Source organism: Python bivittatus, unplaced genomic scaffold (assembly GCF_059951505.1).
Source record: "Python bivittatus isolate LINGU-HERP-01145 unplaced genomic scaffold, Pbiv_v1 ctg000080_np1212, whole genome shotgun sequence".
NCBI lineage: Eukaryota > Metazoa > Chordata > Lepidosauria > Squamata > Pythonidae > Python > Python bivittatus.
In genome coordinates, this window is record NW_028277035.1 from 20,182,001 (window position 1) to 20,201,298 (window position 19,298).

The window sequence follows — 19,298 nt, forward strand, 5'->3', positions numbered from 1 at the left end:
ATTTGCTGTCGGGGGTGTTGAGACCTTGGGGGAATTTCCTGAAGCATTTTATTCATCTCTATACTTAATTAGGCCAGAGCTAGTATGTATTCTAGAGAGATCCTTGTTGTTTAATAAGCATACAATATCCTACTTGACATGCAACAACATCCTACCATGTCAAATATTACATTATTCAATAAGATTACAGTCTAACTAATATTAGGCTAGCTCATCAACCAACTGGCAAACTGGTACACTCCAGAAACAAGATGAATGCCATCTAAGACAAGATCCTGAAATGACTGGCAATGGTAATATAATGAGAGATGGTACCTTTAGGATGTTAATTATGATCAGACATGAAATAAGATTTTAAATTGCATCAGCTATTTATTCTCAAATGATGTCTATTTTATTATCAAATACAATACAATGTTTTAGAATAGCATATATTTTGTAAATTGTATATTTATTCTACAGAATCATGTGAGATGTTTGGGGTTATACTTACATAATAAGTAAGTCAGATGGAATAATAAACAATAGGTTGGTTATATCGAACAACACTTTTTAAAACATTTCAGATCACTCTAGTTTAAATCAAGTTATTGGCACTCTCTGCCATACCTTTCTTCAGTATCTGGGTCTTGTCCCTCTCCTCTCACTGCTTCTTTTCTTTTCTTTTCTTTTCTTTTCTTTTCTTTTCTTTTCTTTTCTTTTCTTTTCTTTTCTTTTCTTTTAGATAGTATTAAAGTATTCTGGTTTGTAACTGAAATTATGAAATCATCTCTCTCTCCCTCCCTCCCTCCCTCCCTCTCTCTCTCTCCCTCATAATGTTGATGCCAGAAAAGAAATTCCCTGTTGTTTAAATTTTACTTCCAGTAAGCTCTTAACATTCTAACAATATGATTTAACTGGTGTAATGTTTCCTCTCTGTATCTTTTAATAGTCTATGTGGATTGAGAGAACATCCTTTATTACGGCTTATAAACTCCCTGGAATCTTGCGTTGGTTTGAGGTTGTCTCTATGTCACAGGTGCGTATTAGAATTCTGATAAATGTTAATATTTAGCTTAATCTACAGAAATAGAAAGGAAAAACCAGTGCTGCTTTATGAGAAACAAAACAAAGCATTATGTTACCAGGGAATTCATTCTCCTGCTAAGCAAGATGGTTCAATATGCATTTGATTTTTTTGAGATTGGGAAATTCTAATGAAATGCTACCTGCTTTTTGAGTTCCTTCTGAATAATGAATGCAAGATTCTCCCAAGTTTTCCAGTGCATCCTGCTGGGCCATAAAGTTGCAGATGGGACTGATGATGCTCTTGCTGTCTCCTCCATAGACTACAATTAGCCCCCTGGAGAATGCCATTGAAACAATGTCCATGACAAATGAGAAGATTCTGGCGATGATCAATCAGTACCAAAGTGATGAGAACCTTCCCATTAACCCTCTGTCCATGCTTCTGAATGGAATTGTTGATCCAGCAGTCATGGGAGGGTTTGCTAAGTATGAGAAGGTAAGGATTTTAATTACTGTATTTGAAATAAAATAATCCTTCAGTATATCAGATCTTCAATACAACCCATCAATGTCATGTTAGGATGAAAAAAACTGAACAACCTCTTTTCTACTTGCAGGCTTTCTTCATAGATGAGTACACTAGGGATCACCCAGAGGATCAGGAGAAACTAAGCAGGCTCAAAGATCTGATTGCTTGGCAGGTATTACAATGCTGGGCACAATTCTCTCGTTTTTAAAACAATTATTATTCATTTCTCCTCATTCCTGTGCTGATTGATCTCATTTCCAGAGAAGAAGCACATAGATACATAATACATGTATGTTTTCCTTCTGTTTTCCTTTGTTTGTTTGTTTGAAGGGGAATACTTGTCTGAAATGTGATTGGAAATATCACATAAAGGTATGGCATAAAAGTTCTTCATTTATATTTAATGAGTCTCATTTCCCAAACAAAAACATCAGGAACCCCGTGGTGATTATGTTGAATACATACTCTCTAAAAATGCTTATGCAATTTTAAGGGGGAAAAAAAACCCTGACACCATATATTTCTATTGTTTTCAAATAAAGAGATACCAAGTGAAAACACTGATTTTGCATAGGCTTTGAATGATGTTTAATTCTCTGCTATTAACTGTTTCATCAGGATGGGGTAAGAAAATCTATTAACACTCAGGTCTCCTGAAAATATCACTTCTATTTTTATGTTCTTGCTAAAATATCAAATATAGCAACTTTATGAGGGATGTAGCATAATGGTAACACTTTTTATATTTTTTCAGAGACTAAATTATTTTTTGCTTCTAGTCTTTTCTGGGTAAATCACCAACAGTTGTCAGTATCTTCCTTCTGACAGCTGAATCAACAAAAAAATTACTGTTTGCTGTGGAAAAAGCTACTGAGAATGTATGCAAGAAAATACTTAATCTTGGCATTATGAAGTAGGTCTTTCATTTATATGTTTGCATATATTTTATATCAAATTTGTAGTTGTTTCCACAAACACCCCCATAACTTTCCTTATCAGGCATTTTCAAATAGGAGCTCCATATGAAAGGAAAGGAATGGAAAAGCATACTACAATATGTGCTTCTGTCACATTCTCACAGCTCACTATGTTTAAATTGTTTTCAGAAGAATTCCCTATTAATGGAGGCTTCCAACATGATTTAGAATACTAGAAAGTTAGAACTTTAAATTGTTCTGATAATCCTAAATTATTAGTAAATAATAAAGTTATCTGGTGCAGACAACCAACCTCTAAACATGAAGAATAGATCTGTCCATGGTTTCCTTCTCAAGTGTAGTCCCATTGCCTAAAGAGGACTTACACGAGAAACATGAAGATTCACAGTCTTTCTGGATAGAGCAGGTGAGGTATTATGATGGGGAAGCATCTGCATTGTGCCAGTCCCTTGAAAAGCAGGAGACAAAATGATTTGTTAGTAAGAGACCAATTAGAACAGGTAGACAATCTCTGGCTTTTTAAAAAACTGTGTAATGAAGAACACAATTTTGGTGTGAGGGGATGCCTCAAAATGGTGTATCCCAAAATGATGAGAAATTTATACTTCCAATTTTTAACAGCTGAGCACAGAGAGGTTCAATAGCTCTAAGTTCTTGAGAACTGTGTGTAGGCCTGAGGCCATGGATTGTTACCCATGGGTTTAGAGGACATAGCTATCATGTTGATTGCTGATTGAATGGTTACTGGTATGCTCCATCAAGTCGGTGTTGACTGTTAGCAGTGACACAGATAAACCTTCTCCAGGATAATCTGTCTTCAACCTGGCCCTTCAAGTCTTCCAAAGGTGCATCTATCACTGCTCCAATCAAGTCCTTGTTGCTGGTAATCTACTGTTTCCTTCCACCTCCCCCACCATTATGGATTTCTCAAGAGAACTGGGTCTTCACATAAAACATCTAAAATGTGATAATTTGAGTCTGGTTATTTTGGGCCTCGCATGACAACTCTGGATTGATTTGTTGTAGTAATTTCTCTGTTTTCTTGGCTATCTATGGTATTCTCAGGAGTCACCTCTAACACCAGAGTTCAGAAGTGCTAATATTCTTCCTAACTTGTTTCTTCAAAGTGCAACTTTTGCTTCCCTAGAGTGTCACAGGGAAAACCACTGACTGCACAGTTCTAATATTTGTAGGTATAGACACATTATGGCATCTGAATATTTTTTCCAAGTCTTTCACTGCTACTCAACCAAGTGTGAGTCTGTAGTATGTTTCTTGACTGCTGTTTCCTTTACTGTTATTAGGTGATCCTAAAAAGCAGAAACTATCTACCACCTGAATGTCTATATTATAAATTCTAAGGCTGTTTGCTGTACCTCTTGTCATTAGTTTAGCCTTCTTTATATTTAATCTTAAACCCATTTTTTTGCACTGTACTCCTTGACTTTTATTACTAGAGCTTGCAGATCATTTGCATTTTCAGCTGTCAGAGTAGTGTCATCAGCATAGTGCAGGTTATTGATGTTTCTTCCTCCAACTTTAAAAACCCACTCATCTTCTTCCAATCCAGCCTCTCTCAGTATATATTCAACATATAGGTTGAATAAACAAGGGGAGGGTATACAGCCTTGTTTCACTCCTTTGCCAACCTGAAGCCAGTCGTTTTGCTCTAATCTAGCTACATCATAAACATTATTACTACTCTGAAAGATTCTCAGATCTTCATCTGTGGCACATTGAATGCTATCTGACCTGAGGACCATCCTCTAGCATTATACTGTCAATTACTTATTATTATTTATGTGGACAGGTGGGGGGGATTGGTAAAGTACAGGAGTGGTTTACCATTAACCTTCTCCCACACAGTATGAAACGATGCCTTTTCCATAGTCACTAAAGTGATCATCTGCTTTCAGCATCTTCTTATACTGCTACTACCAAATATAGGTGCCTGCTTGCTTTGGCCGTACAGCTGGGATAACCTTCATAACCTTGGGTGATCCTTCTGGAAATAGATACTGTTCTCTTGGCATACGTTCCTGCCGTTCTTTGCTCATCCCTTTCAGGAAGACACACTCTCACACGCACACACACGCACACACACACCACAGTGAGGCAACAACCATGCTACTGAGGGTGGAATTTCAGTTCAACTGACTTTGCTTCTGAGCTTACTGATGATTTCATCAGTTAGCAAAATGCTTCCAATGTAACCTTTGCAACACAGTGAAAATATCCACTATGTATCCATAATCAAGTAAATTGTTGGCTTGTAGCACATGTCACCAATCATACTAATCTGGCCTGGTCTGGATTTTCTCTCATTCTTCACCTTAAGAATATATGAAGTATCATAAATCATCCATCTATTTAAACCTTTATTATATATGATTATTCTTAGGAAACAAAAAAATGCAGTTATATTTTTTCTAGGAAGGATTGTACTTCTCCCTTCCGTAATTATTTTCTTGCAGTTCACAGTATGCCATATTGCCACCTGTTTGAAAGGAAAGAAGGAAATGTTGGCTGGCAAATGTATTACAGATCAAATCTTATTACTCCAGTCAGTTGAACATATTCTGGAGAGATGGGGGGTACAGAATACCATGACTCGAAATATTCTTGTTCCTTTTTAGGTTCCTTTTCTTGCAGCTGGAATTAAGATTCATGAAAGAAGGGTATCAGATAGCCTTCGTCCTTTCCACAAACGTATGGAAGAATGTTTCAGGCACTTAAAGGTTAAAGTAGAGAAACAGTATGGAGTCAGAGAATTGGTAAGATATTGTTTCTTTTAATTCTATATGGGTTTTTTTTTTTTTTTATCTTAACAAGAAAAAAATCATGAATTTGGCCTGTGATGTAATGGCATCACAGCTGTTTCACCCAGTATCTATTTGTGATTTAGCTATCGCTTTGTTTGCTCCTTCAAGCAATAGACTTTGTCTCAAAGATTGCTAGGAAATGTCCTTAACTGTTGAAATGTATTTATTTTCCCCACTTCATTAAGAAAATAGAAATAAACCTTATGAGAGCGTGTCATCTAGAGCTTAGAAATCATCATTCTCTTTAAGCCACTGGTCTAATTTTAATGGCTAAGACTTTTGAATAAGAATGAATAATCAGGAATCCTCCACTCTTTTTTTTTTTTCCTGAAGGATTCAAACTGTTTGGGTAATCTGCTTCTGAAACATCACATAGTTTAGCATAATAAAACATAAATATGAGTGGAAGCTGCAGCATAGTTTCAACTAGGAAACTGAGCATCCTAGACCAAGCTAAATCCAAAAACACTAGGGAATTCCTGGAAGCTTGGCACTCAGACACATCAGCCATCAACAGACACATAGGGATAAACCACATTTACACACCATTCAAAAGAGACAATAAGAAAGCTAAGAAGGAAACAAAGAGACCAGAACACATCCTCTCCAGCAGCCTACACCCAGATAAGCAGGGATTAACACCAGACAAACAATCAAGCAGAAAACAATACTCTAATCAAGGAACTACTAAGAAGAAAACCATACCCCCATCACAATTGGTAGGGCAAGCTACTGTATATAGACAGGGAGCAAACCCCACATTCACTAGCACTGATGATGTTACCTAGTCAGGTAATGAAATATCTGCAATCAAACAACCAAGCTCAGAGAGCACCAAGAATTCCATAGGTTATCTATCCTGAACAGGCTATGTCCTTTTCAGTTCAACTGAAATGCAATTATGCCATCTTTGACTATCAGCCGAAATAGAGATGTATTAGATTAGAGGTTGGCAATTGTGTTAGGTCCAAGGGACCATATAGTGGCCAGATGTCTCCTAGCCTGCCTAAAATCTTGCCAGGTTGCTAAATCTTATGTGATGTTTGCAATCTTATCTCAAATTCTTATGTGGGAATGGCAAATTATATAAGAATTTCAAATTCAGAAGTAGGGCTTTGCAAGGATTTTGAATTCTTGTGAAAAATCTCATGAGTGTTGACAACCTGGATTAATTTCAGTCCTTCTGTATGATTTTAATGTGAATATGGTGAGTTATAGATGCTGTTTTTGATAGCATCAGACTTGGGTTAAGAGTTACCACGTAAAGCTTGGTATAAATAAATCATAAAGAGCTGATTATATCAAACTGGAAAATTAATTTAATCTGGTCAACCATAAACCATGGGAAAATTTCCAGAGCCTGATAGTATATTACAATCTGATGAGAGGCCAAGCAAATAGAGACCAGCAGATGGATTTCAGTATTGTTACATGCAGATTATATGGTTTCTGTGCCTTTTTTTATGTATACACTTTTCAGGTACTTCCTAGACTCTATTTTGGACTGAAATTCTCCACCTGTATCATAGCATGTGGATAAGAAATCATCTGTTTTAGACAGATAGGAAAAAATAAATTACTTCACTCAGGAAGAAGTTTCTTATAAATTAATAAGCTCAGGGGATGACAGTATTTAATGTATCAGCCAATACATATGAAAACCACTTAATTTGACCAGTCAAATTCCTCTGGTTTTATCATTTTTCTCGGGGTCTCTGGCATATGCCCTTCCCTGTGAAAGGCAGTTGTGCCAATTGTGTCTTCTCCCTGCATTTGGGATTCACAGGAGAAGCAATTCCAACTGCAAATAAAATTTAAAATGTATCTGAAAATAATGTTGGAAACTCTAAATGGCTTTCCTGCATCTCTTGCCAGGACTGAGTGAAATGAGTCAGGGTGAGAATGGAACCCTAAAGTATGAGATTACATACCATTTCCATATGAGCATTGTAATAACTCTGCAATATTTTAAGCCTAAATTTTCAGGTTTTAAAATAGGGAAGTGGCAGGTTTTTCAACACACACACACACACACACACACACACACACTGAGAGAGAGAGAGAGGGGAACATATTCCATCCAAATAATAACATGTAAAAAAGCTGAACCTCTGGAAAGAAAGCAGTTGATCTATGCTCAAAATATAGTTCAATAATGCCTTTCCTTTTTTTTTTTTGAAAGGAAAACAATTATATTATATAGAGAGCATGTCAAAAAAGAAAAATATTGAATAATCATGGAGACGTGATTTTATCTCAACATCCTGAATCATTAGCACTAGCCACCTTTTTTCAACCTAATGGTTGGAATGATGAAAAAATTTCTCAGCCAATATGAAATTATGTACATGTTTGTGAACATACTTACAAACAAAACAAACCTGTACTTGCTATCTAACTCACTATTCAGCAATAGTAGGATTAACTTATAGTTCATTATGAAGCAACATTGCAGGGATATTTAGTTTAGTATTACAGAATCATCTTGAGTCCCATGTTGTTCAACAAATTGTGATTTTTTTTTGTACTGCTGTGGCTTAAATTTCTTTTTTTTAACCATCTTATCACACACAAACACACATACAAGGAGACACACGCACACATATCTTCCTTTTAATTTTCCAAAAGGAAAGAAAAGATTGACAAACTTCTCCTAGATGTGTGGGGAGTTCTTGAGCTTTCTGTACATACAAATGACCATGAGGGATAAGTTTATAAATATATAGGTGTATAAGTGAAAATAGTTTGTCTTTACATGCAACCAGTTTTGGTGGTGTACACCTTGTCTGGTTTAATTATGTTCCAGTGGAAGGGAAGTCCTTTCAAAGCATGGATATCCAGAATGACTGCAGAATCATGAGGAGATAAATAGCGGGGGGATGAACATAAATATTATTTACTTCCTCATAGTAATTGGAATGATAAAGATTCAAGAGATATTTATATAAACAACTAACTGCAAGTTCCTTCATTATCAGTGAAAGGATCTGTCACTTTCAAGATTCACAGAAAGAAAATAAGATAACAACAACAACAACAATAATAATATAATAAATTAAATAATAAATAAAAATAAGAAAATAAGAAAATAAAGGAACTGTGTGAGAATCACACTTGGAGAAGAATCTTTTTTCAGTTTGAGGCAAATGTCAAGCAATCTGACAATAAAAGAGAAAGATGGAAACAAGAAGAAATTTTAAAGCATACTGGAATGTAACAGGGGAATTAGATGGCAGGTTTTGGCCAAGTGTGATGCATTTTATAACTAAGGTTAAATAAAAGCAAAGTAAAATTCACTGTATTCATCCCTGTAGAGAAAGCTTCTGCTTTGCCCAACTCTGTTGTATTCTTTCCCCACCCAGCCAGCCAGTGAAAAGCAGTAATCAATTTTGCTGTACTCAAAGCTTTTCATGTTGTGTTTTCTCTAAGCCGGATTTTGATGACAGGCGGTTAGGCCGACCAACTTCTATGCTGAGATCGTATCGCCAGATGTCCATTATTTCATTGTCCTCCTTGAATTCTGACTGCACTACGCCAAGCAAGATTCCTGCCGAAAGGTTAGTAATGTGCCATCTTCCTGCCATGAGTTCTCTGCAAGATACAGACCAGGAGGGAACTGTCTACAGAACAGAACAAATTATATTAAGAAAATACAGCACACCACGACTGAACAGAGATAGTAAGAATCTAATCTTGCTTCGTCTAAAATAAAAACTATTACAAAAGTAAATGCTGCTTCTAAAATTAGCAGTGGCAGGCTGACAGGCCTGAAAATTGAAACTGTATTGAAGATTTATTTGCCGTCACTCCAGCACCCATACACATGTTGATTAAAACTCTATATTAAGCATATAGGTAATATTTTTGACTGTTTCCAAAAGACACAACAGCTTTAGAGTATGCAGCTTCCCAAATATTGATGTCACCTTCTTGGATTACCTTTCTGCATAGTTGAACCTGATATGTAACTTCCAGTTGTTCACTGTTGTCTTATAGCATCAACCAGGAAAGTTTTCCTATATTTTGGAGCTAAGTTTTGGAGCCACTCCCTAACCAATAATCATTGAATAAATAAAATGTAGAATTTCTAAATTAAAAAAAATGTTTTTCTAATATAATCAGTATCAGTTTTCCTTTGTTTTCTTATTTATCCCATTCCAAGCCTATTGTAATCATGTCCTCAAGTGAAATCTTTGAAAGTTCTCCAGTACCTTCAGCAAACGGTTAGGACTTTCTCAGGTCACCCGCCTCTGATTTGTTGTCAATTCCTGTTTCATCTCTTTTCTGGCAGAGGAATGAATGCCACTACCAAAAAGAAAAGGCTGCGTAGCTGAAATGTTTTCCCTAACTAGTTTCTGACTGCTATGACTTCCAATTCCTGCTTTCCCTCTGGAACTGCCTTATGTCATTGGATTGCCATATTGGAAAGAACCTTTGCAAGGGAATGGCAGTGCTGTGGGCAGATTAATTAAGTTAATTAATTTGTTTCCATTTACATCTGCAGCTTTGAACTGGAAGTCATGTCACCAAAGGCAACAGAATCTGTGTCAGATGAAAATGGGCGTCTGATAGGCAGCCAGCCTGAAGTGAAAATGAGGAAATGCCGGAAGAGAGAAAAGAGAAGCAGTGTAGTACTTGCAGACAAAAAACCTTCTGAACTTCCTGATGTGAAATGTGTAAGTTACTGTAACAGGGTAACTTTTGTCCGTTTCATATTAGACACATTTTAACCAACCTGTGGCCTTTAAAGTGACATTAAAAACAAAAACGAAACCCCACCAACTTGGATTATTTCAAGATGTAACAGCCAGTTTGGTCAGGTGGCAACATAACATGTTGTGAAGATGCATCACCATGTTTAACAATCTCAGAGAAAGGGAATCTGCCTTGAAATTGACTTTCTCTAGGTGAATCTGCTGGCTGATACAAAGGCAGATGTTGGGTGGGTGTTTGCACAGGCAGTCTGGAGGGGAATAGCTGGCTGCACATCTGTGGCCTCCAGTTCCAACTGAGGTTCCTTCAAGATAAATAGATGCTCACTTTGAATCTTGTTAAAGGAATAAAACATCTTGTTACGACACCACAGCTTTGCAAACTATGCTATAAACAAAGCAAAGCTGAAGACTACCTCACTGGCACCTTTTTGGGCCATTTATCATCTGAGCACTTTGATCACACTAATATATCATCATCCTGAATTTATATAACTTGCACTGCACAATTTTATAATAACCCTGGGAGGGGGGAGAGTTTTGAGTATCAAAAATGCAATATCATTAAAGAAAAATAAATAAAAATCCACATCGGTTCAGCAAAGAAGCTTCATTCAATTTTGTTTGCTGTCAAGAAGTACAACTAAATGAAGATCAGGCTAGATCACAGATCCTTTAGAAGAATTATAGCAAAGTATGCAAAGTTATGTCTGGGCATAAACTGCTTATCAGAAGACCATCACCTAATCTATTTTTTTTTTTACCCCAGGAGTAAATTGGGTCTCTTTTGTGATTGCCTAAAATACAAAGACAAAACATTCAAAGTTTTGTGCTATTCTAAATTCTTGTTTCTAATTTCTACTGAGATTAGAATTTAATTTTCTGTTTTTCAAAATTATGGTGGAATAAACTGGTAATGCTTAGTATGTGCTGGCCTGAGGTTTTTGAAAAGAGTTCATTGTGGGCCCTTATGCCACTTCTTCACTAAATAAGGAAATATAGAATTCAGAAATTGGAAAAATCAACTATCTGATATGAAAAGCTTTTCAAGTATATTTATGTATACATCTTCCATGACCACTCTTCAGATTTTTCAGTTATTGTCACAATGGAACAATATTTAGAATGAATATTATATTTCATTTTAGGATCTGTATTATTTTTGAAAAATGTAAACCTGGTTTCCTATCACATTCTGGCTAAACACACATATGCCAAACCATGACAGATGCTTCTGAAATTGGATATGTGTGTGTGTGTGTGTGTGTGTGTGTATGTATGTATGTGACAAAAACTGGAAGTTTACAGGTAATCAAAGAAAAATATTTTTTTTCCTAAGCTGATCACATCTCATAATCTTTTCTTTATATCCAATCAGCAAGTGGCAACTGAACTAATTCATTCTGAATTACATTCATACCATGATCTTATTCATGTCTATTTTTAAAAAAAAATGAACCTGTATTTAATAGCTTTTACACCTAGGCAAATCTAGTTGTAGATATAGACCTAAAGTATTAAAAGATGCTGCAGTTTGTGGAGAGAGAGAGAGAGAGAGAGAGAGAGAGAGAGAGAGAGAAGATATAGGCATCCTGGTGTTATGAAGATATTTTGGACTTCAATTTCCATGAGCTCCAGCAAGTGCAGCCAGTGGCAGATAGTGTGATAATTATAGTCCAAAACAACTGGACAACAGTAAGTTATGTCTATCTAGTATAGATTGAATTTACTTTCCTTTTTTTCCTCTGTGCCCTTGGGCAAGTCTTGAGCAGAAGGTCCAAGCTGATTATGCTCTTAGAGGACAATTCAAATTCTACTGACTTTAACAGAGCAATTCCAACTGAATTCAACAGCCCTGAATGGCATCCTTAGGTCAATAAATGGCAGCTATTGTGTTTGCTTAATACATTACTGAGTTTATATTTTCTTGAGTTATCCAGGAACAGTTTCTTTTGTGACAGTCTACAATTCAGGAACTGTCCCTTCATACAACTGGGAAAAAAAAATGTTCTTCAATATTACTGAAGGATGCAATCAGATTGTAACTATTTTGTCCCATATATTTAAAAAAGCAACCTATTAAAACTAAACGATTTACTTTCTTGAGTTGTATACTTTGGCTTTTTTTCTTGTTGTTATGACTGTGCAGCTGTCAAGAAAATACGAATTTATGAGTGACACCAACCTTTCTGAACATCTGGATGTACCTCACAAAACATCTGTTCTTAAGCAAATGAGTTTTGCCAGCCGTTCGATGCCAACCATACCAGGTAAGCTAATTAAGACAAGAGAATGAAACCTCTGCAGTTTTAGGCTGTCATTAATTTTTAAAAAAACAATAAAATTCACTCCTGTTCATTTAAAAAATAACAATGCTGTTATGTTATATAATTGTGCCAGATATGAAACAGTGTACAAGCAGTTTCAATTTCTTTTGAATCTAGACAATATATTTTCATGTAGGCAAAACCTACATTACATACTATTATTCAGATATTTTAAAATCCTTCTTGTCCTTGAGAACAGTTTTTTTTTTTTTTGAAGCATCAGCATGTATCTTGGGGAATGTTCTTTCTCTTTCACTCACGTAGACCCACAATCCCACTACTGAAGACTATACAAAGACTATATAAAGTGACTATATGTCACTTTATTCATACAAATATTTCTGTTCCATAATATAGGCATCTGGAATAGAGAGAAAAATAAAATGTAGTGAGCTTGTGGTAAAGGCAACAATTAAATATAGTGTTTAAAAGACAGGAAAGTAGTCAGTGTATATTTGAGGGGTAATCTCATAACTAGTAAATGTCAGAATTCAGCCATATACCTGCATTTCGCATTTATTTGTTTTTTTTATCATTTGTATGAGTGATCCCGGCAATTCCCCTCCTAAAAGTTCAGCATTCACATCTCAAATAAATGGTTGATCTTGCTGAATTTGTGAACATGTTCCAACAAACTGGGAGACATCCTAATCCTTTTCTTGTGTCCAAACTCTAGATGACTAGACTTCTTTTGGAATGAACATTTCCATAACAATAGTCAACTGATTAGCTATCCTGATCTTTGAATGTGTGTTTGAAATAGTTCCCATGTCTGCATATAGCCCCAAAGAAGGCTAATTGAAAAACAGTTTTCTTCAAGGCCAGAAAGAGGAATTGTTCCTCCATGCTGGTGCAGAAATGGCACCACAGCAGTCTTATTTTACAGAAAGAGATGCAAAGAGGATGGTTGGATCACTGGAAATGGATGCTCACTTCCCAATGCTCAAGGAGGCAAGGGGAAGCAGGATGATGAAATCAAATATTTTACAAGTTGCCATAGAATGGCTCTGAATTTTCTTTTTAACTTTATATATTAAATATATTATTTTTGTCACTACTTAAAGATGTTAGGGACAATGCAAAAGTAGGAGAATATTTCTCCTGATGTTTCAGTCTTCTGTGAGGGAGATTTTTGAAGAAAGATAGTGCATTCCATTAGTACACTCTAGTCACAGTTGACCATTTGGGTGAAAATTTAGTCTTCAGCCTTATTTGCAACACACACACACACACACACAATGCAATACACATGGAGAGAGAGAGAGAGATAACCCACTGATGTAAATACTAAGATATATATACGCCATTAATATGAATATACATTATAACACTTCTGAAATGTTCTCTATGATTACCAAGATCCAGACACATCGAAACGGGTCTTTCTGAATGTAAATATTCAGATTTATTTTTGCAATTTACTGATGTGGATTCCACTTTGCAACCGTATTGTGACTATGTGCACTGCACTGTTTTAAAGCTTTAACTCTATCAGTGTGCTGCCCAGCACTTGAAGAAACAAATGTGTCACAGAGAATGAGCCAGACAAGTATCCCACCCATCTTGGAAACAGATAAGAAAACTCTAAAAAGGAAGAAAATGAACCAGATCTTCAAAACAATAGTAAGTGCTAGTGTTTCTGTTCAAAATTTAGTCATTCAAACTTGCTAATATTCTGAAGAGACCTGCCCAATTTAGTTTATGTTGGATTACAGCATGCATCTACTTAAAATGATAAAAATCAGAGCTTTCCAAATCTATACTATAACAATCCCTCACTTTGCATATGTTTTTTGCTTAATTATTTTATTTGATAGCTCATCTCCAAAGAAAAATTAGCTAGAAATGGAAGGGTTACTGACGTTTTTAATGATACAAAATATGCTACTTAATACATGCCGTCTGACCAAAATGCTGGAAATTTTTTGGCTATAGATTGTTGTTATTGGAAAAGGCTATATTTCATTTTTTTTAAAAAAATTCATAGATGATGACTGCATCATCATTTTAAAGCACTTCCAATAGATTGTTGCAATTATTGCAACAATGTTGTAATACTGTAATGAGCACCATCAGCTGATTAACTGGCACAGTTGGGGCATTTATTTAATGCCATCATGTTAAATTAACCAATGATGATTCAGGTCACCTTCATACCTAATATATCCCTCAGAAATCTAGTGACTTGTTAAAAACGTACACATTGAACATTGACCACAAAAAATGTTTTTATGTTAGTTCTCCAGAGACAGAATTTCAGAGTATCAGCATTTTGATTCGTCAAGGGTTAATTCAAAAATAAATTGCACCAAATTTAATAGATTTTAAGTCTGCAGTCCTATGTCCTCTGGGACAATATTGCAGGACCATCAGATTAGGCAACTTTTCTTTATAAGGGCAGCAATACGATTCTGACCTCAGTAAGAGAAACTAGCATCTGATGCCCCCCACAACCTTCCATAAGCCTTTGCCAGTAGCTTTTTCAAGTGTCAGGAAAGTCCGATGTCAGGAAGGACAAGGAGTCATGTGGCAGGGATCATGCTGGAAGGGGCCAAGCATCCAAAAGATTTTTACTAATCCAAGCCCCAAAGTGACCTGGTCCAAAGTGGCTGAAATTATATGCTATCTTGAAAGCTTGTTTAAATTATTTCCACCGTATAATATAGAGAAAAATGAGCAGGAAACTGGGAGGCACAAGCTGTTGCTCAATTCTTCCTTGCCAATCTTATAGACAATTTTAGAGTGAGCTGAGGTGGGACTGTTCTCATAAATATATAGGATTGCTCCATTCATATAGAATCCAGAACCTGAGATTATTTTTGAGACTTGCCAAGAACAGCTCTTTCACAGAGCCAAATAATAGGTTTCATTTGATATGTTGCCTATAGCTATCTATCTTGTTTCTCTTGTTAGATTTACATTTTCCGATCTAATATTCAGAGATGTGAACCAAAACACAGTTCTCTTTCTGAATTTGCATTTTTCAAATGTTGCTATAGATAGCTTTCATTAGTGCTGGAGGAATAAATATTTTTTAGGAAGGTCATCTAACTTTGCACTGGGGAAACACTTCTCTTCTGGTTGTGCTGGGGAAATAAGTATTACAGCTCCCCTCTCCAGATGTTGCATTCCAAGTAAGATTCCTGATAATTAATCAGGGAAAATAAATTATTTAACTGCATATGATGCATCACATATGTGGGTATATATTTCCAGCACTGGAGCAGTATATTAAGTCATATCAAAACTGGACATCTTGCAGGAAGAGGGTGAACAAATCTCTCTTCTTAAATCACTTCTTTCCCTGATAGGAATCACACAACAACTGAAGTTTAAATACATCAGTCACTTAATTGGGCGCGCATAATTTGAGTTCATTCGGGCTTTTTACAATAATGTAGTTCTTGCAAGAAAAGAAGCCATTGAAACTGCTGATTGCCTCCAGGCCCAAGGGATTTACTATGGCATTTGTTCAATTACCTCCCAGAAATTAGTAGGGTAGCCAAAAGATCCTTTTAGCTTCCCATTCCTGGTGGGATATCAGTGGATGTCAGATGCATCTCTGGGGCAACAGTCAGCAGATCTCCAAAATTATCAAAGTATACTTGTTTTATCCAAGTCAGCCTGTTCTTTTAGACTTCAGTGGGTACTTCTTGTGCTTCTGCCACATATCAGTTAGCTAAGCTTCCTGTGTTCTTGGACAGAAGGAGACATTAAAGGCTATCCCTCCAAGTTTGTGATTTCTTCATTGGTTTCCATATGTTATTTGAAAAGCCAGCTATCGTGAGAATTGTCAGAAAAACTTAGGAAATGTTACCATATGATGTTCTGGCTTCACAATAACTGGGGGATTTTAATAGCAGTTCAGGATTAGGAGTTTAACATACAACCCAACCCCTTCTTCTTTGTGCTTAGAATAAGATCACTGAGAAATCCAAACGGTTAAGATCCTAACTTTTCCTTCTCTTCTATATAGTACAAGCCCAAGCAACCTGAAGATGGAAAGTGTACGGGTGAACAGCAATCTGATGTCTCAGAGCTGTGAATAAATTCCACTGTTTGGAAGAAAAGTAATTACTAGCAAGTAAAAAAACCAACAACAACCAAGATTCTAAATTGGAGATGAAGGCTGGCTTAGAATGTTGATAATGTATATACAAATCATTTATACAATCCAGTGTTTTAATCAAGACATAATGTTGTTACATTCCTAAATCCACAACATTGTGTGATATACAACATTTGTTAATCTGTGGGCCAGTTCTTAGGCTCAATATGCTGGGAATCAAGGGACATGAAGTGGTCATTGGAGAAAGCATGGATCTCTCACTGTGCATAGAAAATAGTAACACTGGACTTGATGCTTGTAATTCTTCTGCATTTTATTTGGACTTTATATTATGCATATGGCAGCAAATATATGTTTATAGCTATAATCCATTGCACATGTGTGCTTGATACCACATATTGCAATCCTGGTATACTAACACTGTAAACTGGATCTTAGTTGACCCCACTGAACTGGAAAATGTTTAATGAGGTTTAATGATTTGCTAAAATCATAATTTTATTCAAGCATAGTCTTACTTAATTCCATGGGAGCCATCATTATATATTTATCTACCATTGCCAAAATATTTCCTATGACCTCTCTTCTATATTTGATTTCTTTTTCCTGGAAAAACAAAACAAAGCAAAAGGATGGCTTAGTAACACATTTGTCTCATATTAGGAGGCAGTCTAACTTTCTTGGCTTAAGCAGTTTTGTTCCAAAATTGATCATGCCACTTTTCTCTACTACTACTGTCACTAAAGCCTCAAATTGTGATAGTCCAGCCTGGAGTGTGCCCACAAGTTTATAATTTTTGTTGTTTTTAAAATACTGTTTCATAAATTGTATCTTCTTTCTTTTAGGAAGTCATTTCAAAAATGTATATCTTTACTGGATCATTATGCAAAAATGATGTCAAAATATTCATTAGTTTCTGTAATTTCTAGCTGAAGCATGCAGTACAACTGCTTTGATCTAATAAACATATGATCAAAGGGACTTTTTAAAAAAGTGTTCAACTTCTTTGATTCAAGATGAAGCTGAAAGTTTCTTTGGAATTGCTAAACAAATTGGGGGTGTGGTATCAACTTAATCTTGATAACTGATATTCTGCTGTAATGGAACTTTAAAATGGGGAGCCTAGCATCACTTACTGTTTGTTTCCTCTTACCTGAAACATTTGCTAGCACAAGAAACAATCCAGTCTGAGTTAGGATACAGCTGTCATGGATAGAGGACTTTTCTTTGGAGTCTGCAATAGCTATCTCAGCTCTATATTACATAGGATTAGAGTATTGGAAAATATAAATACACCCATTCAAGTTCTCCTTTTGGTCCTATTACCATGAGAGGTGAGTTTGGTAGGACTATAAGCTTTCCAGGAGATCTGGAATTCCAGAAGAAGTCAATCTAGCCCCCTCTGTGTTATTCCTCCATCAAGAGGCAAAAACATATTTGTTTCAGCAGAAATATAACATACAAGCTGGTTTCACTGATGAATTGTGTAGGTTCTATCTTTTATTGATATTTATTTCATTATGTTTTGATTGTGTCCTTATTTTTTTACTATTGGTATCGTTTCTAATAGCCGATCAAAATTTTAACAGAACATGCACTATCAGATGTGCAGTCTATTCTTCATTCTGAGTGATGTCCTAGATGTAGGCGTTCCTTCCAGAAAGGTTAGCTGAAAACATTTATATGCCATTGACCAAGATTCAGTTACTGTGTGGTGCTCATCATGAGGCAAGATATAAGTTGATCACTGGAAAAAGACAGGAAAAGGGCTTGTATCCAGCCTCAGAGTAGGAAACTCGATTTGCTATTTTGAACTGGCAAGTTTGTTTCTTATATTTGCTTTTCCAGTCCATGTGAAACTCTTTGCAAGGGTAGTTCTGCACAAACGATTGATCGGGTACTGTTCCATTCTTCCAATGTAATTATTAAAAATCAAAAAGAATGACAACGTTCATTTATAAAATTGCTTCATTCCCTTCATTTAGAAAGGACTGCTTCCAGTGGGTAATCCTAATAAAATAATACTTATCATAGTGTTTATAATCTATCAGAAGTCTTTCATTATAGATTGCCTTTAGATCAAGTCTTCAAGTGCTCACTGAGTAGCAATAGAAAGAAATATCTCTACAATCTCTGTTTCTAAATATCACTTTTCCCATTTGCGTGATCTCATACTTACAGCTTAGTAGAACAAAAATCAGATGCCGCAACACGTACAGTTTTCACACAGGAAGTGAATCATGCTGACACCGTGAAGTGTTGAATGAATAAGTTATTATTTTTTCTTTTTTCTATCATCACATTTGGAGAGTGCTGCTCATTGCTTAATATTCATTTTGTAATATACAGGTTTTCCGCTAACATGAAGCTCATTGTTTAGCATACTTGTTAAAATATTTGTATTGAAACAAGGCATGTCAAGTTGAAAGGAGTTAATTTCATTTCTAATTGAAAATACAATATGTCATTTAGGCTCCATTTCTTTCTTCTGTTGCTTGGAAATAGACGATAATGAACCTTGCTTGAAAATGATAACATTGTATGTGACCATGCATACTTAACTTTTAATAGAAATGTGAAAAATCTATTTGATTTTCCTTTTTAATAAAACAAACAAAACCAAACTTGAAATATACATTTGGGAGGCCAGGTAAGTATAATTTGTGCATCAGTGAAACTAAGACTACTTAATCAACATATGGTCATAATTGGATGAGCTACTATTGCATGGTGGCTTACTAACAGTGGAATTCTGCTCACTTTATTGAGAAGTAGCTTTCCACTACACTTAAGGAGCATGTCCCCCCCCCCCATTCATGGGTTAGGGTGAGTAGGGCCCCCGAATGGATGAAGCTTTTGTATATGTTTGTATGCAGTGATTTTAAAAAAGGCT

At 35.8% G+C, this 19,298-nt stretch overlaps 1 protein-coding gene across 1 annotated transcript in view; it reads left to right on the plus strand.

Moving 5' to 3' along the window:
* Window positions 1-17,380, plus strand: part of DOCK2 (dedicator of cytokinesis 2) — a 292,346-nt gene extending 274,966 nt beyond the window's left edge. Inside the window, exons 44-52 of the mRNA XM_088133619.1 lie at window positions 932-1,018; window positions 1,328-1,504; window positions 1,626-1,709; window positions 5,112-5,249; window positions 8,727-8,854; window positions 9,802-9,973; window positions 12,159-12,279; window positions 13,817-13,959; window positions 16,313-17,380. Coding sequence (XP_087989745.1) covers window positions 932-1,018; window positions 1,328-1,504; window positions 1,626-1,709; window positions 5,112-5,249; window positions 8,727-8,854; window positions 9,802-9,973; window positions 12,159-12,279; window positions 13,817-13,959; window positions 16,313-16,381 — 1,119 coding nt within the window. The 3' untranslated portion in view covers window positions 16,382-17,380. The remainder of the gene's footprint in view (window positions 1-931; window positions 1,019-1,327; window positions 1,505-1,625; window positions 1,710-5,111; window positions 5,250-8,726; window positions 8,855-9,801; window positions 9,974-12,158; window positions 12,280-13,816; window positions 13,960-16,312) is intronic.
* Window positions 17,381-19,298: the final 1,918 nt, after the last annotated feature.